Source organism: Echeneis naucrates, unplaced genomic scaffold, assembly GCF_900963305.1.
Source record: "Echeneis naucrates unplaced genomic scaffold, fEcheNa1.1, whole genome shotgun sequence".
Classification (NCBI taxonomy): domain Eukaryota; kingdom Metazoa; phylum Chordata; class Actinopteri; order Carangiformes; family Echeneidae; genus Echeneis; species Echeneis naucrates.
The window spans coordinates 1,110,215-1,134,741 of NW_021780168.1; the positions used below are offsets into that span (position 1 = coordinate 1,110,215).

At 41.2% G+C, this 24,527-nt stretch overlaps 2 protein-coding genes and 1 long non-coding RNA gene across 3 annotated transcripts in view; all 3 read right to left on the reverse strand.

Moving 5' to 3' along the window:
• Positions 1-24,527, reverse strand: part of LOC115038391 (NACHT, LRR and PYD domains-containing protein 12-like) — a gene marked incomplete at its 5' end in the record, with an annotated part of 488,710 nt that overhangs the window by 379,847 nt on the left and 84,336 nt on the right. The window lies entirely within an intron of this gene.
• On the reverse strand, positions 6,850-7,260 carry LOC115038416 (uncharacterized). The gene is made up of 3 exons (XR_003840542.1): positions 7,224-7,260; positions 7,036-7,104; positions 6,850-6,918 (listed from the first exon to the last, which is right to left on the reverse strand). It is a non-coding gene; the product is annotated as an uncharacterized LOC115038416 (long non-coding RNA).
• On the reverse strand, positions 18,010-19,490 carry LOC115038385 (galactose-3-O-sulfotransferase 2-like). Its single transcript, XM_029497223.1, has 2 exons — positions 19,161-19,490; positions 18,010-18,831 (listed from the first exon to the last, which is right to left on the reverse strand). The coding sequence occupies exons 1-2, from the start codon at positions 19,488-19,490 to the stop codon at positions 18,010-18,012; spliced, it is 1,152 nt and encodes a 383-aa protein (XP_029353083.1).

Sequence of the window (24,527 nt, forward strand, 5' to 3'; positions counted from 1 at the left end):
GACACTAATGCAACAAATTTTCACAAATTCTTAATCCAATTAAAAATGTAAAAAAAAAAAAAAACGTGTTTCGAAAACATGAGAGTTAGTAGAACAAAAGTCAACGTTTTTTATGTCTATTATTTGAATTTTTTTACAAAACCCTTTTTTTTTCTGGGAAATATGTCACTGACCCAAACACAAATGAGTGAGGACAAGAAAACAACAAAGCAAAAGTAAAAAAATTACCAAAAATGTGACAGTTTTATTTTTGGTTAACCAGCAAAGATCCTGCAGTCAGCCGCTTTGGTCTTTTTCTTTACAGTTGTCACAACCAAGTGGTTTCTCTTCTGTATGGACCTTCATGTGTAATTTAAGGCTTCGCTTTAGTTTAACTGTGTTCCCACAAACATCACAGCTGAAGGGTTTTCTCTTCTGTATGGACCTTCATGTGCATGTTAAAGGCTCCCTTTTGGTTAAATCTTTTCCCACAAACATGACAGCTCACCGGTTTCTCTTCTGTGTGGACCTTCATGTGTGATTGAAGACAATCTCGTCGCTTAACTCTTTTCCCACAAAATGAGCAGCCAAATGGTCTCTCTCCTGAGTGAACTTGCATGTGCTGTTTCTTCATGTGAGTCTTCAGATCCCACTTTTTTAAAAATGTTTTCCCACACTCAGAGAAGCTGATGGGTTTTTCACTGCTGTCATCATATCTTCTAACATTTACATCACCTTCATCTATTTTCACATCTGACTGGGCCACTCTGGTTTCATTAGAATCATTCTCACTGATTTCAGTATCAGAGCAGTCTGGGACCTCTTCCTCTGGATCTGGATCTGGTTGAAGAGGACTCTGTGGATCACAGCTCCTGGCCGGTTCATTCATCTCTTCATCCTCACTCTTCACCTGAAACGGCCTCACAGGGTTCCTGGTCTCCTCCAGTCCTGGTACCTGGTCCTCCTCCTGTTCCTGTTTAAGGACTGGACTCTCTGAATCCTCTGGATCCGGACTGGAGGTGAACTCAGTAGGAACCTCTTTTTTCACCATCAGCTGCTGAACATCTGGAGGAAACGATTCAATAATGAATCCTCTTTATTAGCTACAATATGAACACAGTTATTCCTCCAGCTGCTTCATTCTACATCTGCCAAATACAGTCCTCAGCCTTTCTCACTCATAAAAACAACCGACCCGTTTTGTGGATCAGGACTCAGGGCTGCAGCAGCTCCAGCTGGCTCCTCTGCCGGTTGATCTCGATAAACTGACAACAGGACATTAAAGTCAACCACACTCAGAGACCACATGACCTAAAGGACGAGTCGTCTGACTTTGGATCAGAAGGCTGTGGGTTAGAGTCCCTTTGTGGTTGGTCAGTGGTGTATTACAGGTGAAGGGAATAAACAATTTGAAATTTCCTGAATAACATTTTATCTCTCATTTCGGCTTTAACTTAAGAAGCAATGCCTGGTACCAAAGGCATTCATGTGGGAGACATAGAATCTGTGACACTAAGTGACTTTAACTCCATAATTAAAAAACAAAGCTCAGGGATTGTCTTTGAAAGGACCCACAATAGCTGCTGATACCCGGGATTGAAACAGGGACCTTTAAATCTTCAATCTAACACTCTCCCAAATGAGTTATTTCAGCACAGCACACAGTGGAAATGACATCTCATTATTCCACATGTGACACACAAGGCTTCCACATGTGTATGCCATCACATGTGGAAGATGTATGCGGACTGAAGCCTTGGTCTGCACTTCTACTGACCACCAGGGGGCTCCACTGTTTGTTTCAGAAAGTCATAGTATATTGGAGTCTATGGGGGTTTTTCATGTCTTACATATTCCAAGCAGCACTGGTTTTCTAACATTTGGATGTTGCTAAATGTAGGTAACACCTTTCACCAAGATGTCACAAATCTCCAGGCATCAGCTGCCTTCAACACTTGCTGGCATGTTCAGAAGTGCTTCCTGCATTTTATAACGTGGCAACTAACCCAATCAGGGAGAGTCTTATTTTTTCTGTTTTTCTCACACAGGTTCAAACACAAGTGCCTCCTTTGTTCCTCTGCTGAGTGAGACGGAGCTCTGATGTCACTCCTCAGTCAGGAAAGTCATACATGACGTCATCATACAACTTTCCTAATTCTGATGCAATGAACTGTTTCTACACACGCTGCATGAATGTGACATAGGTGACATAGGTGACCTAAATTCAGCAGGACAGGCAGCATTATCAATGTCCTCATCTCATCCAAAAGGTTTCATCAGACAGATAAGTGTTTTAGCTCAGAAGCTATCTGGTTAGCTAAAGCTGCTAAAGCTGCCACACCATGCAGGGAATGTAGCTCAGTGGTAGAATGTGTGCTTTCCATGTATGAATCCTTTGGTGCAATCCCCAGCATTGCTAAACAGGCACAGGAAGTACTTATTTTGTCTAACACGCTGATATTTCAACTGGCACGCTGACTGGTTGTGTGTCCAAAAGGCTTCATAGACATCTTTCTGCCATTCTCTCCTCCAAACCTTTGGACACAGCATCGAGGTTTCTCAAAATGTGACATGGGTGTCACTCCCATTCTGAAGTGTCCAAGGTGCTGGATTAAGGCTCCACCCTTTTAGGAGGCGTGGGTTTGAATCCCACCACTGCCAGTTGCCTCCATTCCTCTGGATCCTGCATACATCAGTTGAGTGTGATGACTGAGTTCTCAGTTTAACACATCATGGATTTTAGGTCTCAGATGTGGTTTGCACCTGGTATCTGCTATCTGGGGCTTTGCTTGGTTTCACCTCCTCAACCAAAGTTGAAGCTGGACCAAAAGGAGACATGAAGACTATCCAGATCATTGATAGGTTGGGGGAGAACGTTAAGTTTTCATTGTTATGATATAAGACTTCTGCAGACAGGATAGTGAGATCGGACTTTCTGAGCAAAGTATCGTAGGTACAGCACACAGCTGAAACGTTTCCTGTTCAGGATGGAAAATGGCACCTCAGTCAGTGCTTGTCCAGGCAGGAAAATTTTTCAGCTGTTATATCCACAACATCTAACATTAGGAGCAAGGCACTGCTGGGATTTGAACCCAGGATCTACTATTTACAAGGCAGGTGCTTTTTTACCAGCTAAGCCACAGCACCACTCTAAAGTGCATCTAAATGTAGAGGATCTGGCAATGGAAGCCTAACCCTAACTCCTGCAGGTGGCATTGATTGTGAAGTGGTTTGTTTTAATGTAGAACTCTGAATCTACCTGAACCTGTTTGACTGCAGATTTGCATTTTCATTTGGACCCCAGGAAGAGTAGCTGCGGGGGAGGAGTCTTTGATCTCTGTGATGTCATTAGAACCTTTGTGACATCACAGAATCAGCATCTCCTTTGATGGTTACTGATGGAACAGGAAAAGGTCAGATCCTGATATAATCTTGTGAATCCACAAGTATGCCTTTCTTTGTTTGTGTACCAACAGCCTGAGCTCTGGTTCTGACTTGTGTAGCGTCCTCCAAACGGCTGGTTGTACCCCCCCCTCTCCATGGTTGTACTTTTTTTTTTTTATTTCCTATTTGTATGTAGAATTGGCACTCACCTTCAGTGAGTGCGTCCCTCTGGGGGTGTCCTTGTTGGAATTTCAACTAAATCTATGAAGATTGACATTTTCAATGGATTTGTTGAGCTCAGCTAAAAGTATGAACCTTTCCTTAAGATCACCATAACCAAAGCACAGAGTTGTGTTCTGAGAGCAGTAAATGCTGTTTGTTGGGCAGTGTTGGTAATTTCAAAAGTTCTTTTCTCTGAATCAGTCAACAGGATAACAAATGTGTGAACTAAGCTCTACTTGTTAACAGACAAAAACAACAGCCAGCCATATCTGAAGCTATAACTCAGACAGCTGCAGTTATTCCTTTCTGCATAAATGCTTTTCTTTGGGGTTGTCCTGGTCAAATATTCAGTAAAAAATTATGATGATCTGCAATTTTAAATAGATTTCTTCAGATCAGCTGCAACACCACAACCCTAATCCCTAATCACTGCAGTTAACAATCCTCATGAATTTAAGAGGATCATTGTCTGATCATTCTGTTCTTCAAACCATTACCAAGACCACAGAAACTTCCTGCTGAAGGAGGACAACACATTTATTCAACAAACTGCAGGGAAAAAGTTTAGAGTCACGATTAATTATCCAACGTGTGTGTTGACTTGAGTTTTGGATTCAGTAAATGCTGCTTGTTGGGGCTGCGTTAACTGACAAACACAAGCTCCTCCTTTGTTCCTCTGCTGAGTGAGACAGAACTCTGATGTCACTCTCCATCACACAATTGTCATAATTTATTCGGCAACATCTTAACATTTATTGTAATTTCTGTGTATATATGCAACAGTGTATTTGCATTAAAGTAGATATCTTTCTATAATAATCCATCATGGACTGCTGGACACTTTCATATCCACCGTGTTTTAAAGAAGTTCAGAGTGTTTCAGAGTTTCTGACATGATACAGACAGACAGATCCAACAAAGAATTTTACCCTCCTGCTGCGTTCCGGTCAAATCTGATCGATTTACAAGTGTGCCACAGATGCGGTGTATACATTTGCAAAGAACATGCAATGACCTCAGTATACCACCCAAAATGCACATGACAGGGCAAAACTGAGGATTATGGACATGACACTATGGCACTGTCTTTTCAGAGCTACAATAGAAAACTTGTAGCTTAATTTTGTTGCATAGTTGTCGTAAGTTTTCCCTGTGGTGTTTGTTTTCAATAAATAAACCATACCGGTCAGTTTTGACCGGAAACACAAAAGTTGCGATTTTGTGCCACAGTTTAGATAATTTGGTTTCAAAAAAGTGACCTTGTTAAACATTTCAGTGAAGTACTCTGTGAGAAAAAGTACAACAGGTTTCTTTCTATTTTTATTTGTATTTAATTTGTATATAATGTGTTGGTATGAGCCTGTAATGAGGCCTGTAGGACATAGACAGCTAATACAAGTTCAAAACATGTAATGCTTATATGAGCTGAAGTCAATACAAAGATCTAATACAACATCAGCTGATAATATATGTATTATTACACATTTAGAATGGAAAAAAATGATTCCCGGTCAAAAGTGACCAGGGACACAATGGATGTTAGCTGAAATGAACACAACAGCAGGATTTAAATACCCACTCTCATAGAAGTTTTCTTTTCTTGCTTTTTTGTTATCTGAAAGGGCCCACTGTTGGATTAAGGGAAATGACCCCCCCCCCACCTTATAATCAGAAAACAAAGTGACAAACCAGAAGATTTTTCACTGTGTAAGATTATTTTTTTATTTATCTTTTAATGCATTTGACAAAAAGGAACAAAACAGAGCAGAAAAAGACCTCGCTGAATGTTTTATTAAAGGCCCCAAACCCAGAGAAAACCCAGCTCCTCAGAAGCAGCAAGAGAGAGGAAACACAGTCGGAGAATTCAGATTAGATATGAGACTGATGGTGACATCATCACCTCAGCTCAGAGATCCATCAAAACAATCCTGCTGGAGATAGATGAGACCACACAAACATCCTGTCATGTTTCTCAGAAGGATCCAAAACAGGACTCGGTCAGCCTCTTTATGTCCTCATATATGTCTCAGTCCTCTTTGGTCTCATGATGAGCTGCAATATTTAACAAAGCAGAATTTCAATAACGTGGGCTAGTTTTTTGGTAACACACACATACACACACACAGAGCTCTTTTTGTGTCATTGTTTTTCTTACGTAAGTGTTCCTTATATTCCTCCCAGTCAATGTTCTCCCAGTCCACTTTGGCCTCATGATGTGGGTGAGCTGGAAGATTTAACAAAACAGAATTTTAAGAACGTGGGCTAGTTTTTTGGTAACACACACTCACACACACACACAGAGAGCTCTTTTTGTGTCATTGTTTTTCTTACGTAAGTGTTCCTTATATTCCTCCCAGTCCACTTTGGCCTCATGATGTGGGTGAGCTGGAAGATTTAACAAAACAGAATTTTAAGAACGTGGGCTAGTTTTTTGGTAACACACACACACACACACACACACAGACACACACAGACACACACAGAGCTCTTTTTGTGTCATTGTTTTACTTACGCAAGTGTTCCTTGTATTCCTCCCAGTCAATGTTCTCCCAGTCCACTTTGGCCTCATGATGTGGGTGAGCTGGAAGATTTAACAAAACAGAATTTTAAGAACGTGGACTAGTTTTTTGGTAACACACACACACACACACACACAGAGAGCTCTTTTTGTGTCATTGTTTTTCTTACGCAAGTGTTCCTTGTATTCCTCCCAGTCAATGTTCTCCCAGTCCACTTTGGCCTCATGATGTTGGTGAGCTGGAAGATTTAACAAAACAGAATTTTAAGAACGTGGACTAGTTTTTTGGTAACACACACACACACACACACACACACACACACACACACACACACAGAGCTCTTTTTGTGTCATTGTTTTACTTACGCAAGTGTTCCTTGTATTCCTCCCAGTCAATGTTCTCCCAGTCCACTTTGGCCTCATGATGTGGGTGAGCTGGAAGATTTAACAAAACAGAATTTTAAGAACGTGGGCTAGTTTTTTGGTAACACACACACACACACACACACACAGACACACACAGAGCTCTTTTTGTGTCATTGTTTTACTTACGCAAGTGTTCCTTGTATTCCTCCCAGTCAATGTTCTCCCAGTCCACTTTGGCCTCATGATGTGGGTGAGCTGGAAGATTTAACAAAACAGAATTTTAAGAACGTGGACTAGTTTTTTGGTAACACACACACACACACACACACACACACACACACACACACAGAGAGCTCTTTTTGTGTCATTGTTTTTCTTACGCAAGTGTTCCTTGTATTCCTCCCAGTCAATGTTCTCCCAGTCCACTTTGGCCTCATGATGTGGGTGAGCTGGAAGATTTAACAAAACAGAATTTTAAGAACGTGGGCTAGTTTTTTGGTAACACACACACACACACACACACACACATATACAGAGAGCTCTTTTTGTGTCATTGTTTTACTTACGCAAGTGTTCCTTGTATTCCTCCCAGTCAATGTTCTCCCAGTCCACTTTGGCCTCATGATGTGGGTGAGCTGGAAGATTTAACAAAACAGAATTTTAAGAACGTGGACTAGTTTTTTGGTAACACACACACACACACACACACACAAACACACACACAGAGCTCTTTTTGTGTCATTGTTTTACTTACGCAAGTGTTCCTTATATTCCTCCCAGTCCACTTTGGCCTCATGATGTGGGTGAGCTGGAAGATTTAACAAAACAGAATTTTAAGAACGTGGACTAGTTTTTTGGTAACACACACACACACACACACACACACACACACAACTGTGTCATTGTCAACATCAGGATATCTGTGTATACCCTGAATGACTGAATGTGTGTATGTGTGTGTGCAGCAGACTAACTGACTCCCACTATGTAGTCCCAATACTCAGTCCTCCAGGGACCAAGGTCTTGTGTTTTTGGCTGGAACCAAACTGGGGTGGTTGTTTGTTTCATTTTTGTTGGTTCGTTGAAAGTATGTGAATTGTTAAAAAACATTTTTGAAAGGATCCTTTCTCTACTGGCAGCATTAACTTGTTAAAAAATACTTCATACTTTTACTTTTAACACTTTTAAAGTCCATTTAATATCAAATAACTTTTGATCCTCGATTACAGCAAATAACTACTTTTAGACTTTCACTCTAGTATTCTAATAGGTGACATTCACTTTACTCTAATTGTTTTCCAGTAAGCTAACTGTAATTTTATGCTGCTGGGTACTCTATACAAGACTGCGATTATTGGTACAGTTGAAGAAACACTGTCCATCTGCTGCTAAAGTAGGACAACGTGTTCCTTCATACAGATATTTTCATATTTTTGTAAGCAAAGCTTACATCTGTAAAGAAGTCAGAAATGTGGTGAAGACGTTAAAAGCACCAAATTTCAGGCTTTTATCAGATGAAAAAAGTATAAAGTGAGGATATAAAAAATGACACCCAAAAATATTCTGGGTAAATACTTACCATTAGCTCCAGTCAGAACCATCATGGCACATATGAATAAAGACAAAGGCTTCATGGTGGATGCTGCAGAAGAGAGAGAGAGAAAAAAGACCTGTTCATGTTGTCCATTTTTGTGCAGGAAGCAGCCAACTTCTTCTGGTAATCAGTTCTTTAAATAAGGTAACAGATGACAGATGAGTCTATAGCAAACCTGTAGCAAGACTCTCTTCTCCTCTTCCTTCCTGCTTTCAGCCTGTGGTGGCTTCAGGTGAGAGATCACCTCTTAAATACTCTGACAGGAACAGAAACAGGAGTGGTGGTTACACGCAGTGCAAACATGAATGAGTCCCAATTACGAATATTTGGCTTCAGGCGGGAACTTTTAAAGAAGTAATTGGATAATTTTACTGGAATTTGTCTAACAATTATGTCAATTCGACAACCCACTTATTGCCCAAAGGAAGAAGAAAAGCAAATGTCCTTTGAACCTCTATAAATGAAATAAATTAATACATGTCTATAGCAGCATCAGATGGAACGCCGTCTCATCCCTGATCTTTATGTGGATTGGAAGGGAAAAAAAGATTAGACCTTCATCACCAAATATAAGTATTAAGTGTCTATTTGTAGGACTGACAGCTGTTGACCGTGAGACTCACACATATGACATTTTTAACACACTCTCAGGCCGCATGTCCATTTTCCAGTAGAATAGTGAAGGATGTCTGTATGAGCCAAAGTAGGCTCTCAATTTCTATTGCAGACAGACATCACAGCAGGGAGCAACAGTCATGATCTTCCATCAGTGAGCTGAAAGAGAATTCAAGGTTTTGGTTGTGATGACATTTTGGCTAAAGAAACTGTCCCCTGCAAAGAGTCAAAGTACCTGTTAACTCAAATCAAATTGATTTATAGAGCACCAAATCATAACAACATTACTGATATCTTGTGCTCATTTGTCTTTTTAGGCCGGGGGGACAGCCTTATATTAATTTCTCAGAAGGAAAACTTGTAGGTGCACACCAAGAACTTTCTCTGACGGTGACTAATTGTTAGTGTACAAAGTATGGCCGCTGTTGTTAACAATCATAATAAGCAGGGAAGGGAAAGGATGGATTCCATTAAAGTCTCATCCTCGACTGAGATGTAGCAAATGTCACCTTCTGAGTTGTGCTGTGAAATAGTAGTTGATTTGAGATAATGAGGATTTCAATTGTTGTACAGGAGCACTGACGTGGAGATGAAATGTGACAGAGCTGTTTAAATCAGTAGCAACAAGGCCAGCAGCATTTGTCTCTGCATGCTCTGATGACACCAATCCTCCCCGTTATGTGTCTTCAGTCTGAGCAGTAAGGCAAACCTGACTGGCAGTAAATCTGATTCTATAGACAAGTTTACTCACATTTTTAAAAAAGGGTACCTGCTAATTTTGATTTTAGTTTCTTTAATTGAAAGTGGTGTCATGAGGAGGATATTCAGGGTTGTTTCACAGCTCCTGACTCCAAGAAGCAATCCCTAATCTTTTATTTCCTTCAAAAATATTTGTTTCCATAGGTAATGAGTACCATCCAGTCCACTGCATATATCAATTGCCCTGAAAGCTAATTGTAACCTTTTCCATTCCCAATAAAAGCCAGATATTTGTGGATCTGAACAGCGTTTTTGACAAGTGGACAATGTACATAAATCATACTGAAATTTATGATGTAGATGGAAGTAAAGTGAGATAATGTAAGAAGAAACACTCCTCATAGAAGTGCTAAGATGCAGTCGGAGTTAGAGTCTTTGTAGGTTTATCTGATGTATGCAGATTTATTCTTTTTCATTTCGTGTGACTTCAAGGCATTTAACGGAAAGAATAGTTAACTAAATCTATAGACAGTGAGACTCAAACCACATTCTCCCAGATGAAAGTCTCTTATTGCCACACAGCTGAACACATATTAGAGCTGGTTTTCTGAGCTCTTACCTCAAAGAATTTCTGACAGAAAACCTTTTTCTCGTTTCCCATTTAGTTTGGGTTCGTGGTGCATTTGCCTTCTTGAAGCCAAAATCAGAAATACAGATGTGAATAATACTGATAAAATAATGTTTTATCCGAATCTAATGTTTTTGTAGATTAGAAGAAATTATCCAGAAAAAAAAAAAATAGACATTCTGGGTTCCTTTAGATTCTGCATAAGGCAGGTTAGAGTTTTAAAGATGTCAATATAAATGTTTGAGCTGTAAATATCAAAGTAAATGCCTATAAATCTGTTTTTTTTTTGTTTGCTATTCAAACTATTATCTTAGTTCAGAAAAACTAATTTGTATTTGACCAACAAACTGTATTTATATAAATATATTAATTACATTTTGCATACATTTAAATAAGTATTTGAAACAGGCCTGAATTAAGAATTATAATTATGAACCTTTCCAAAAGAGTCACTCCTCCTTGTCTTGTAACTTCTTCTGGAGCTGACTTTGTGCCTTGAGGGACTGTTTAAATGGATCTTGTTGTTGTTGGCTGTACACAGCTTGTTCAGTGCACCGAGTCAAACAACACTTTAATCCACCTGACTCTCTCATCAGTGTTTAAGTTTAGTTAAGTTTAGAATTTGTCTTTAGCAGCAGTTTTCTTGGTTGATTTGGAAGAGCTGGCGATCACTGTGTTGGTTGGCATTTCTCTCCTTTCAGATTCTCGTTATGAGCAGTTATGAGCAGCTCTCTAAGTCAGACCTTTTGTAGGAGTCACAGTCACAGAATGTTGGAGGTAATTTAGCAATGTGTCAACATGTACACTGCATCTCATTTCAGTCCTTTATGAGAAAACCCACCAAAGACTGACCAGCAGAAAGAAGGGGAATAGGAGAGGCCTTTCCAAAACTCGTCAGTGTCTGGGAATTTAGGTTACTGTAAACCAATCTCATTCTGGATGAGTTGACGTGATTGAGCAAATTTTGACTATCGAGGTCAGTTTTGCTGATCTAACCCTAACCCTAAACCCTAACAGGAAGGTCATAGGAAGGTCATTCATATCAAAAAGTCAGATGTTAAACAAATGATAATATCCAAAGTATTAATGTTAAACATTACTCCAAAATGAATTCCAGTTATCCCAGCTCATACTGGGAGTGTACACTCTGGACATCGCAGGGCCAACACATGTGGACAGACAGAGATGAACAACAACCACTCACACTTTAAAATCAGTTTGAAGGAAACCGGAGTACCAGGAGGCATGTGGAGAACACACAAACTTGATACAGAAAGACCCCAGGCCAGGGAATCAAACACACAAAGTTCTTGCTGTGAGGCCGCTGTGCTGGCCCTCAAATCAAAAATGTAAAAAAAAAAAAAAATGCCTAACCCTCTACCATAAAGTTAAATAAAATATTTAATAAAGTAACTTACAGAACACACACTCCTTTACCTGTCAATATGACAAAGGGAAAGCTGGACATTTTACTTCATGACATTCATCTGACTAGTAGTCACTACTCTGCTTAAAGATAAAAGTTTCATGCTGCATATTTAACACATGATTAGGTTATTAGATTCTATTCTAATGCACTAATTTCTATGTAAACATCAAAAACATAAAATGTATCAAACTTAATTATCCTTTGTTTAGTTTAGTCTTTAGTGTAGTTAATTTAGTATGAGCAAATAAAAGCTGCCCTCTAATACGCTTCCATTTTCCGCCTGGGGGGAAAAAAAACACAGGTGGTGCCACTGTGGTTCTGTAGTTAGCTTTACTATAATATCTGATACCAGCAGGCATCATTTCAATAACACACACAGTGTGCAGACATCTGATCCAAATTTTGTATGTTTGCATTGATTTATTCCATCAATACCACAGTCTAATTTACTCCTGAACCTCCTCTCTGAAGACACACACACAAAAATGAATCCTCAAACTTTTATGTCTGTGATGTGTTCAGGTGTGTGCCCCACCCCCTCAAGCAGATGGATCCACATCACATTATTGATGATACTATTAACTATAACTTTTGACCAGGACATGTCTTTTGTCCCTCACATAAAACAAGTCAGGAGGGCAGCTTTCTATTACCTGCAAAACTTTAGGAAAATCAGAACCCCGTCTGTCACCTCACAGTCATCAGGGGAGCTGATTTCTTAATGCATTAATAGTTAGCAGGATTGCAGCCATTAGCTCAACAATGACAAGTATAGGCTGGAACATGTGGGTGCTTGGCAATCTCATGACTCTTACCAAAGTTTATCTCCTGTTAATCTATAAAGAGTTCGGTCTAGACCTGCTCTATCTGTAAAGTGCCTTGATCTAACTTTGTTATGATTTGGCGCTATACAAATAAATCTGATTTGATTTGATTTGATCTGTGAAAAGTGGTCAATAAAAAAAAAAATCCTTCTGCTAAGGACAGCTGTCATACAGGAAGTGATGGTTTTCATCAGTTTGTTTAAGTGAAGAGCAGGAAGTCCACTGAGAGTGAAGCTCTGCTGGGTGAATGCAGGATGTCCTGTTTATAAGACAGACACTTAAAGCAGTTCAGCATCAGTACTGCCAGTTTCTCTGCAGTCTGTTTCTGAAACCACGTCTGTGTCGGTGAACTCTTGTGCTCCTCACAGTTGTGTGTCACTTCCTCAAAGGTTTGAAGTGAGTGAGTCTGAAGAGCTGCTGCCTTTGATACATCACCTGATGATGTCACCTGATGATGTCACAATACTCACAGAATGAAACTCTTCCTTTGAAGCTGCTTTGAAGAATTTCCAAAATCACATGTGATTCAGATGTAAACACAAAGGCTGCCCCACTTTCACCATTCAGAACAGCTGTGAAGCTTATTGATCATTCATTGATTGATTATTAATGATCATCTCAGAACAACAGTGTATCTTTCATCCAAACTCTGACAGTTTCTCCACACAGGAAGTAATTTGACCATTTATTCTCATGTCATATGAATATATCTGTACAGACCTGGTCTTTATTTACTGCTTTGTTCAGTTGGGAAGAATTAGAAATAAAAACACTAATTATGGTTTCTCACTGATCAAATGTAATGATTCATATAATGTGTCCTCTTGTCCAGTTGTAAATAATCATACCGCTTCAAAGACAGAACGTTAATCCAAAAACATTTGTTTTTGTATTGTTTTGTTTTGCTTCTGCAAAACCAGACACAGAGGACTGTGTCTGACTGTGTGTCTGACTGTGTGTCACATCAATGTATGAATCCTGTCCATTAAAGATCCAATAATTCACCTGGGACCTGCACCCACCTGTAGTATTTCAGTTTCTAGATCTGCGCTCCTAATCTGGTGGTCCAAATGCTGCATTTCTTTGTTGGTTTTTTGAAAATTTTTACTGGTAACTGGTAACACATAAGGAGGTCATTAAATGATACAGTTACACATGAATTCCACAGAATGAGTCTCTGATGTTTACTGAACATCCATCTCATTGTGTCAGTCTGTGCAGTGGACGTTGAGGGACCCTCCTGCTGCTGCCCAGCCATGTCCTGTTAAAAAGGATGAGAATGTGTGAATAAAGCAGTGTAAGCTAAATGTCACAATGTTAAGAATGTGAAAGGGAAGAGAACTATCAGGAACTATCAGGAACATATACATATATACATATCTTTGGCCTCTCCCCCAAAAGATTGTACCGAAATGAAATAAATAAATAAATAAATGTAAATAATAAATGAATAGGCTACCATTCAAGCAGTTTTTCTTTTATAAACTTCATTTATAAACATTGTGCCGAGCAGTAATGTCCTGCCACACCGTCTCCCTCTCTTTTTCAGTGTTGCATTTATTTCTAGAAAACATTTTCAAACTTGTCTTATGAGCGCATTAAGATGTCCAATCCTAAAAAAAAGCTACAAAGGAGTCCTGTGGGAGTGAGGCCACTGTGTTTACTTTTATCACTCTGGTTAATGAGATATTATAGAAAAATGCACATTCCCCGTGGGGGAACCGAACCCCAGTCTTCCGCGGGACAAGGGAGACACTGTCCACTATACGAGGGGCAGGAAACGGGCTGTGTGACTTCACTTCCTCTGAGGAAAAACAAATGGAGAATAAAGTTGTTTCCTCCCAGTTTCTATCCAGAGACCTTCAGTGTGTGAGGTGAACATGACAACCACTACACTACAGAAACTGCGTGTGCTCATCCATTTGAAGTGAACGTCAGAGAGTGTGTATGCATCTGTGTCACGTGGGAGATCAATGAAAGACGGGAAATGCCTTTGATCTCCAGTGACGTCACACAGTCTCGTGGAGTTATTTGTTGTTGATGTTGTTCTGTAAAAATCTGCATCAGTGAAACATTCATTCATACACGAGGACATCACGTATATTGTTGGAATAGAAAATCTTGTTTTTTCTGTGTGTGCTCCTGAGAAAGAGGCTCAAATCCAAACCCAGGAGACAGAGGTTGAGTGAGTCAGTGAGGAAGAAGCTGCTCGTTCTCCTTCAACAGTTTGATCTGAGGAAAAGTCACTTCCTCTTTTCAGGAATCAACTTCTACCATCTGTCCACTAGATGGAGATAACTGAGCATCAACTGAGAACTGAGTTCTTCATCATCTGGAAACAGACAGCATTGTTTTCTTCAGCTGGAGCTCTTTGTTCAAATCTACATTGAGATTCAGAGCCAAATGTTTTTCCTTTCCTGGATTTACTTCATCATTTCAGTGATTCTGTGGATTCAGCTGACAAATGCAAAATACAACCAACATTTAAATGATGACGTGTTGAAACAAAACTTCATTGATTCCACAGTGAGGCATTGACTGAACAGGACTTTACCTTTTCCAGATCCCTTCCTTCATCCTGATGAATGTTGAAGCAAAGAGATGTTTAGGACTCCTGTTCATGTTCCTGTCACCCCATCTGACTGATCTGTTTTTCTCCTCAGGAAACCAGAAAAAAGTCAAAGAGCACTTCCCAAGCTGGATTTTCCAGATCTCCAGATCTCCTCCACAGAAGGTGGATCTGATCTCAGGTCATGGCCAATACTGACCTCTGGTGCTCGATGCTGCCTTCATCCTGATGAATGTTGAAGCAATGAAACATGACATGATCAGATGATAAACTAACAACAGGACATTAAAACGGCCCACGCACAGAGATCACGTGGCCTAAAGGACAAGGCCTCTGTCTTCGGATCAGAAGACTGAGGGTTCCAGTTCCTTCTTGGTTGGTCAGTGGTGTATTACAGGTGAAGGGATTTAACAACTTGAAATTTCCTGCATGTTTTTGTCGCTCTCATTGTAGCTTGAAGGGTTAGGGTTAGTTATGCCTGGTATAAAAGGCATTCATGTGGGAGACCTAGAATCCATGATGTGTTACACCAATAGACTGTAACTGCACGCTAGTGGTCAATTAGAATAATGAACGTGGATAGAAGATAATATAATACATTATTAAAAAACAAAACTCTGTCTTCTGCTCTATAAGACATTATTGGGACAAGATTCCATCGCCTTTGAAATGATTCAGTTGCCTTTAAAGTGACTCCCCATAATTCCATGTAAATACCAGCTGACAGACAGAGTCACATCACAGTACAGGCACAGGAGAACTACAACGTTTGAGAAATCAGAGCACACCGACAAACACAAACATCATGCCAAAGAAGATGAAGATCGCACGTGGAGGCCAAAATAACGGCAACACGGCAGAAGGCCTGCTGAAGGAAAATGAAATGATAAAAAAGGCTCTGGAGGATGAACAGGCCCTGAGAGCAGCAGAAACACAGAGGGCTGAGAGAATGAGTCCAAACTCAGGGAGGAACTGGAGAGAGTGAAACTTATGTTCTCCAACTACATCAGGTACGATGAGATGCTCAAAAAGACAGAGCCACCGCAGAACAGATCATCTCCAAACACCTCAGAGTCCTCAAAGAAGGAAGAGCTGCTGGACGGTGAAGAGCCAGAGGACAACTGTGGAGAAACTCAGAAACCAACAGAGAGGGAGCAGAGGCTGATGAAGTTGGTGGAGAACCGGACAGAGTCCCACAAAGAAATGAGCGAGATGTACAAAAACGCAATGGCTCTGTTGAAGAAAACCAGAGAGCTGAACAATGCCACAAAAAAGGACAATGTGGACTTCATTTTCACAGTGGAAACACAGAACCGACGTATTCACGGGCTGCAGAAGTTGCTGCATTCGCAAGGTAAAAACAGCAAACTCCAACCAGAACACATGTCCAATCTGATGGAAATGGAGGTCAACAAGCAGGAAGTGGCTGAAGTGAGAGAGGCCAAAAGCAGGAAGTTGCTGAAGTTACAGAGGCCAACAAACAGGAAGTTGCTGAAGTGAGAGAGGCCAACAAACAGGAAGTGGCTAAAGTGAGAGAGGCCAAAAGCAGGAAGTTGCTGAAGTTTCAGAGGCCAACAAACAGGAAGTTGCTGAAGTGAGAGAGACCAACAAACAGGAAGTTGCTTAAGTTACAGAGGCCAACAAACAGGAAGTTGCTGAAGTTACAGAGGCCAACAAACAGGAAGTTGCTGAAGTGAGAGAGGCCAACAAACAGGAAGTTGCTGAAGTTACAGAGGCCAACAAACAGGAAGTTGCTGAAGTGAGAGAGACCAACAAACAGGAAGTGGCTAAAGTGAGAGAGGCCAAAAGCAGGAAGTTGCTGAAGTGAGAGAGGCCAACAAGCAGGAAGCAGCTGAAGTTACAGAGGCCAATAAAATGGAAGTGGCTGAAGTGACCAATGCCAAAAAGCAGGAAGTCAATTACAACCAGACACCAGTGGAAGAAGTGAGACCTGGACCAGCACCTGAAAATCCACAGGCCAGCTCTGAGCTGCCTCCAGACGGACCAAGGAAGATGAAGAAGAGAAAGCACACCAACAATTCCAGATGGAAGAGGTTCATTGGCTTTTTTGGTTTCACAAAAACACCATAAAACAACTGGAAATTCATCAGTTCACCTGCAGGAGATGACTGAGCTTACGCTACACCGTTTAAATCCAACGGACTGCACACAGCAAGAAACTCCATAACCAGACAAACTGCAAAATAGGGAACAGGAGAAACATCCAGCCTTCCCACACACAACCCCTTCTTTCTTTCTCTTTCTCTTTCCTTTCCCTTCTTTTTATCTCTAATTTTTCCTTTCTTTCTTGCGCTCCATTTCCTTTCCTCTCTTGAAAAAATAAAAAAAATAAAATAAAATAATGAATCTCTTGGTGTTTCTTTTGGTGTATCCATGTAAACGACTTAGAGCAGCAGAGAACAGACAGAGAACAGAAAGAGATGATCAAATACATGTAGTTTAAACAATATCCCAGAAACAACATCACATTTTATGATACATCAGGGTGGAGACACAGGAATTTGACTTTGCAATCAGCATTTTAACTCAAGACTAGACAGACAAACAGTGAGTGCACAGATTCAGCAAGTTATGCACAATAAGTGCAAGTGATTGAAGGTATTCCTCTGTAAGCATGCTATTTTACCCAGACTACATATACATTTTAGCTTTTTCCATCACATCAGATATATCACCCAACTCATAACAACAATCTCTCCAAAGCGTATTTGAGGACAGTGAGAGTTTCTCTCCTTATTTGAGACTTGAAAGCAGAACCTGGTAGTTGGTTTAGTGGGTCTTTGTAGACGGCATCATGGACTTCTCGGGCCTGTAATGCTGATCTGCGAATTTGTAGATAATAAAAGACAAAAATTAATTACTTGAAAAGGGGACTTATCGGCCAATGAAAAATAAGCAGACATACAATATACAATTGGTGCAGATCTGACAGTAGCTGCTAAACTGATTAAATTCACCCACATCTGGCGGGTGATAATTTCCATCCCTGACACACACATACTGACTCCCACTCCTGCTGCCTGGACACAATATTCATAGAAAGTAAAAAGAGACTATTCCACAGGTCTGTCTGACTTGGTCTGTCCTGAGAATTGTGATTTTGTGTGTACTGACTTGTCCATAGCAGGCTCCCGTAGCTCTGACCACTCCCTGTGTTGATGCTATGGAGGAACCATCCTTTTGACCTGTGTCTGCTGAACAGGGAACTGCAGGGACTTCAGGTGCAGCGTGTACTGCAGTTCTGGAGTTATGAGTCTTTGACATTGCTTTCTGGTTTGGTTGTCTAAATCTGGTTTCAGGTTATAGCCCTGAATAACAGCTGTTCCAGCCTGAAAAGGCTTCAGGGCAGCGTCTTTCACCTGGGATGGGTCGACAGCTCCGCCCCCTTTCAGGCAGGTGTTTGCTAGCTTGACCTGTAGCTCCCTCAGCTGAGACACTTCACTCTTCATTTGCTCTCTTCCAACAACACTGTCTACTTTCTGCCAGAAGGTGGCATTGAAGTGCAGGTAGAGACTCCAATCCAGAGCATTCCAGCGCTTGATTTTCTCTGCAGTGTTTGGTGAAATTTGATGACGAGTTCTATTACTGCGAATGTTGAGCTTAAAGGAAACCACATCCTCCAGGGACCAGCAAAGGACGTGTTTGAGCAGGATCATGGACTCATCAAAGTATTCAGAAACAAGAATAAGATGGAAGTCCCGTTCTATGGCGGCAACAGCCCTTTTGGCTTTGTCCTCGTGGTCTTCAGCATCAGCTGTGACATTGTGGTCAAAGCCAAAGTCAAAGGCCAGGTTGTTGTGAGCCAGGAAACTCCACGGTGCTGAATCATTGTAGTGGTTGGTGTTGTTCAGGAAGTCCTCCAAGCTGCGACTATTGGAGAAGGCCGGCATTGCCTTGAAGTAATTAAAGCCAGACTCCATTATGGTCACAGGATGTCTTATGATGGAGAAGTAGAAGGTGTCCTCAGGCATCATTTTAGCCACCTAGAACATAAAACATAAAAGGAGGAGAACTTTCTCAGAGATGTTTTCTCCGTCATTCCATCCATCCATTTTCATTGTGATACAGAAAAAACTTGTGAGCATCACCAATCAACCGGCGTGTGTTTGGAGGAACAACCCCCAGGGTTCAAACTAAGAACATTCCTGCTGTGACACAACTGTGCTAACCACTTTCCAACCAATCACATATAAACCACAGTGAGCAGCCCCAACCTCTAACCCTATGACCCCTAGGAGCCCTAAACCTAACCCACTTCTGATAAAAACGAAACAAAAAAACAAAAATGAACCAAAAAAAAAAAAAAACTCACCTCTGCTTTTCTGAACCTCATGTGGTTGCACATGATGTGGAACTCCTTCACTCTGCCGCTGCTGAAGCCTTCTACAAAACGTGATTCAAAGAGTTTGGGGTAAAACAAATGCATTGCTTGGCCGACCGGGAGGGCAAAGGTCAAGTTCCTGCTCTCTCCATAGCGATACAGGATGTTTAACACGGTGCTGCTGGCTGTTTTGTGCGTCTTGAGGAAAACAATGTGAGACTGTGGGTGGCAGGTTGCCGTGTTGGGGACCTCAGCCACAGAGTTCAGATCAGATGGAACTCCTCGCCTCTCCGTCTCTGAGTCTCTGAAAAAGTTCAACATTTTATCAAGTAACTGAAAAGAGTTTCACCTCATGTTTTTACTGAAGGCACACACTTTGTCATGATGGGGTGCAATAAAAATAACATCTGATTTGATTTGAAATTCACTCTCACACACACACACACACACACACACACACACACACACACACATTACAGGTAAGTCTCACTTGTTGATGACGAAAGTCCGGAGGACGAAGCAGAGAAGGAGCAGAAGGAGCAATCTCCACAGCAAATTACATCTCTTGCGAGTTCTCACATACCTGTGATTTACACACACACACACATACACACACACACACACACACACACACACACATACACACACAAAACAGTTGAAAATCCAGCTCAGTGACATCATTACTAACATTCACTTCAGAGCAGGTCCAGGTCTGCCTGTAGGATGTGGATCAGGTCTAGCAGCCAGACTTAGAATCTGGTCTAACTTGTCAGGCTGCTCCTCACAAACACTGACACACACATTCACATACACACCACAGGGTCCAGATCTCTAATGTTGACTGGGGTCTCAGAATAGTTTGGACCTTGTGGATTTCTCAGGTCCATGGCCCCTGTCTCAGGAGTAAAAGGAACCCAATTTCCTGTTTAAATGGGGGAAACCAGGAGAGTTCCTCTGGGGACACTGACTCTGACTGGTGAAGGTGAATGTCTCATATAGTGAATGAGTTGTCAGAGTTTTTTTCATGTTAGCAGCTGCATCACAACCCAGGGTGCTTTCACAACATCTGCTTTTTAGCATCAGTAAGCAGGTGCTGAGGACACTTTGCCTTTCAGCCAAATCCTAACCCGGATGATTACCAGGTAAGGAAAGTTGTCAGGAGCTGTTGATGTATGCACCACAGGCGTCTAAGATCATTTGTAAATGCCTCAGTGTCTGTCTGTAGCAGGTTCTTCAGGAACTTCAAAGTCCTTTGTGTCCACATGGACCAGTCACATCTCACACCAGGTAATAACCAGGAAAACATCACACACTGCCATCTAAAGAAGGCTCTCTGTGTAACACACACCATGGACATCATCTCTCCTCTGCTCTCTCCCATAAAACAATAAACTGTTTTTATCCAAGAGCTGTCACATCCATCAAACCACTGGTTCTCCAATGGGGGTACGTGAAAGCACTGTAGGGGGTATATGAGACTTTAAAGTTGAATGTTTCTCTGAGCTCATTGAAAATCCAATTTTAAGAAGGTGGAAGCACTTTAAGTACTTTAAGTTGATAATTATTAGTTTTTTCTTTGTTACAAAGTTTAGTCATTCACTGACGGCACAGCACTGTTTCACATCTTTTTTAATCACCCAACATTGCGCTGGTAAGGGGTTACATGGCTGAGAAAATATTTCACAGTGGTACATCCCTGAAAAAAGGTTCAGAACCAAAGCGTCAAACCTTACAGCCACTGAATTTACAGCTTTTGCACACATGTCCAACTCGGCAAAATGTATAATCATCTGTGGTCTAACTTTTATGCTATTTGAATCATAAATTTATTAACACAATTTATTATTATTTGTTAATATTCCAACCTCCTGGTTTACCTGTCTGCCCTTTTTCTACTTCCATTGTATTTGATGTTGCTGCCAGAATAGAGCTGCCAAACTGCTTTCATTTGTGTTTAAACGATGACAATGAATCTCTCTTGACTCATGCACTCAGTCAGTCAGATGGTCAACAGCTGGAAGAGATGATGAGGACGTTTCTTATTATTTTGTCTTGGTGTCGGCGTGTGACATCTTTGTGCCATGTCTCCACGCTGTGTGTGGTGGAAATGATGCCTGCTGGTTAATCTGGTAGTATCATAAAAGAAAAGGCAGCTACAGCCACATTGTGATAAACCTTCTTATTTTTTTTCTTGGGGGAGAAATTTGGCATTTCTTAGTTAGTTTATGATTTGCATGTGTGAGTGTGAGTGGTTGTTGGTCTCTGTTTGTCTTTGTGTGTTGGCCCTGTGATGGACTGGCAACCTGTCCAGGGTGTATCCGGCTGGCATTTGAAAAGAAGCTAACACGGGAGAAATGTGATCTTTTTAGATGCTGTTAATATTTGTGAAGCAGCGTCCTTAATCAGCTGAAGACTTTTCAGATATCTGTTCGTACATCCTGAGAGCAGTGAACTGCATTCGTCCTGTCTGGAGGTAACAAATGCCTGCACTAGTCTTTCTGCATTCCCATGACAATGGATGTTTCTGATTTTTGAAATAGTTCACAGGTGAGAGAAGAACGCCTCGGGCTTGTTTTATGTGAGGGGGGAAAAAGACAAGCTCTGGTCAAAAATGACTCCAAGGTTCCTAACAGTGCAAGGGGAGGCCAAGGTAACGCTATCTAACGATAGCACAATCAGATCAGACTTGTCTGAGGTACAGCAACTTCAGTTTTGTTAGAACTTAGAAGTAAACAATTCCAGGTCCTCTGAGCCCTTTATGCCTTTAAGACATGTCTGAAGTCTGACTGACTGATTAGCTTCATTGATATGAACAGCTGGGGGTCATCGTTGAAACCATGAAAATTGATGTGGTGCTTCCTGATAATATTCCCTAAAGGATGCATACAGAGCGTGAAAAGAAGTTCTACCTGTATAGAACTTTGTTTTCTGTATTGGAAGAGCCATGCTAACATGAACAAACCAAATCCATCAGATAAATATGATTTTGTTCCTTTAATCCAAATTTCCTACTCCAGACTGTGTAACATATGATAGTCACACCTGCCATCTGAACCTGATCTTGTTCTTTGCCTGCTCTTTGCCTGTATTTCCCTCCACTGGGTTAGGGTCAGGTGGTGAAGAACTGGAATGTGATGTGTTTACCTGCTTGCTGCCACAAAGTGTCTCAGCCAAGTGGAAGCACCGTGTCTGCATTTCCCCATCATCTGTGCCACGGCTGCTTGTCAGAGAGTATAAATGTTTCCTGTGTATTTTCCTTTGGTCCCTGATCCAGTGCTGTGCTGCAAATGCGTCCTGAGCTGGACACATTAGAGTGAGCAGCTCTACTCCACCTCATGAGCTCAGTCAGTCCACCCATCACCCCCCTAACCAGTATATCCAGTCCCCACTTACACCTCATGAACTCAGTCAGTGCCCCCGAGCGAAAACAAAGATCCTGCCTGGCTACAGTACGATGACAGTCAGTGTTTTCACCAGTTTTGCATACCAATCCATGCCGATAAATCCTTTTACAAGAAGCACAATATCAATGAAATTATAGAGTAAAAATTCAACCAACAGATATTTATAAGGAATTAGCAGTTGAATTGCAGGCGAGGGGATGTGAGGTGTGCGGACTACTGGGTTCAATATTTGTTATGTGGTCCAACCACTGAAGGCAGGAAGGACCTGCTGTAGCATTCCTTCACACACTTTGGGTGGAGCAGCCTCTGACTGAAGGAGTTCCCCAAGGCTGTGACCGTTGTTAGACAACATGGATGACAGCTTCTGTTTTTGGGGACTTTAACGTACCGCAATTCTAAGAACTGTAGAAAACATCACACCTGTTACATCGATTCGTAAGCTTTTTTCACTTCTCGTGGCCTCCACCAGAGGATGGAAAGAAAGAAAGACATATCTGAGGCCTTCTCCTCTGTTGGGGGATGATTAGTTGACTTTGATTCATTTACAGTGTGGATAATGTTCGGTCATAAGTCCAGCCACATGTGAGTTCCCATAACCAGTTTCATGAAAAAGGACTGTGATTTTCACTCTTCCTATGTGATGGTGGTATAGATGTCAAGCATAACCATTCATCCATCTGTCTGCCTTCAACGTAAGCAACAGAGTTCCATCACTCATGAACAAGTCCTGAGATACTTGAACTCCTTCATTCAGGGCAAGGACTCAGTTTCCTACTGAGAACCATGGCCTCAGATTTAGAGGTGCTGATCCTCGTCCCTGCTGCTTCATACTCAGTTGTGAACCGATCCAATGAGTGCTGTAGATCTCAGGCTGATGGTGCCAAAAGGACCACATCATCCTAAAATCGTCCGGTCTTCCACGTGTCAATTATAATACCAGTGAATTAAACAAAGCACACCCCTGGGTGGGCTCGAACCACCATCCTTTCAGTCAACAGCCAAACACGCTGACTGATTACACCACAGAGACTGTTGAGCAGTCCCTGTTACAGTCTGCTGTTCCAACTAGATTTATCTTAAATGTTTCGTCAAATAACAAGGTCGTTGGCTTGATTCTCAAGCTGTCAGCCATTTTTTAAAATATTGTCAGAGCAATTTACTGAACAAACTGTCCCCTGATGGTCAAACCACACGGTCCAAATATCTGATTGATATGAGTTCCAGCCAATGATGTTAGTGATAAGAGACGGCTTGACATGACGGGTTTCAATCTTAAGTCCTTTTGAGGAACCAATGGAAAATAATCCTGTTGTTTATGAATAGTCCTGATTGGTGTTTTTTTCTGCTGCTCTTATTTCATTTCTTGTGGTTGTCCTGCAGAGTTGGTTGTCTGACTGTTCTCTGTGTTATTGATGCAGTTAAAAAGCTTTGTGAGCTCCTGACGTGTTTCATGGCTTCTTTGGTCACATTTGCTCCCTTTGTGTCTGACTGAGATCCTGAACCTTCCCATTGCTGGATGTACTCCTGTAATGTGTGTTGGCCAATTCATTTCAAATGTTTCTAAATCAGTCAGAAGGTCATTTCCCATCTGTGTTCTTTGATCTTACACTCTGATCTGTTGGACCATGTTTCCGTCTTTGACAATAAGAACTAAGGAAAGCTGCTCTGACTTGAACAGGTTAATTTCAATGTTTATAAATGTTGATAAATGAGGTGTGGAACATCCTGAATGCCATAAATGTCCTGCAGTAGAGGGCTCGTTGGTCTTGGGGTATGATTCCCGCTTTGAGTGTGAGTGGTCTGGGGTTAAAATCCTGCACAAGCCCGTCATAGTGTCAACATAAGTGCCTGACCTCACAACTCTTTCCAAAGTTTATCTAATGTGAAAAGTGGTCAATCACCTGCTAAAAACAGCACCAACCACAAAATTACAGTAATACAGGAAGTGATGGTT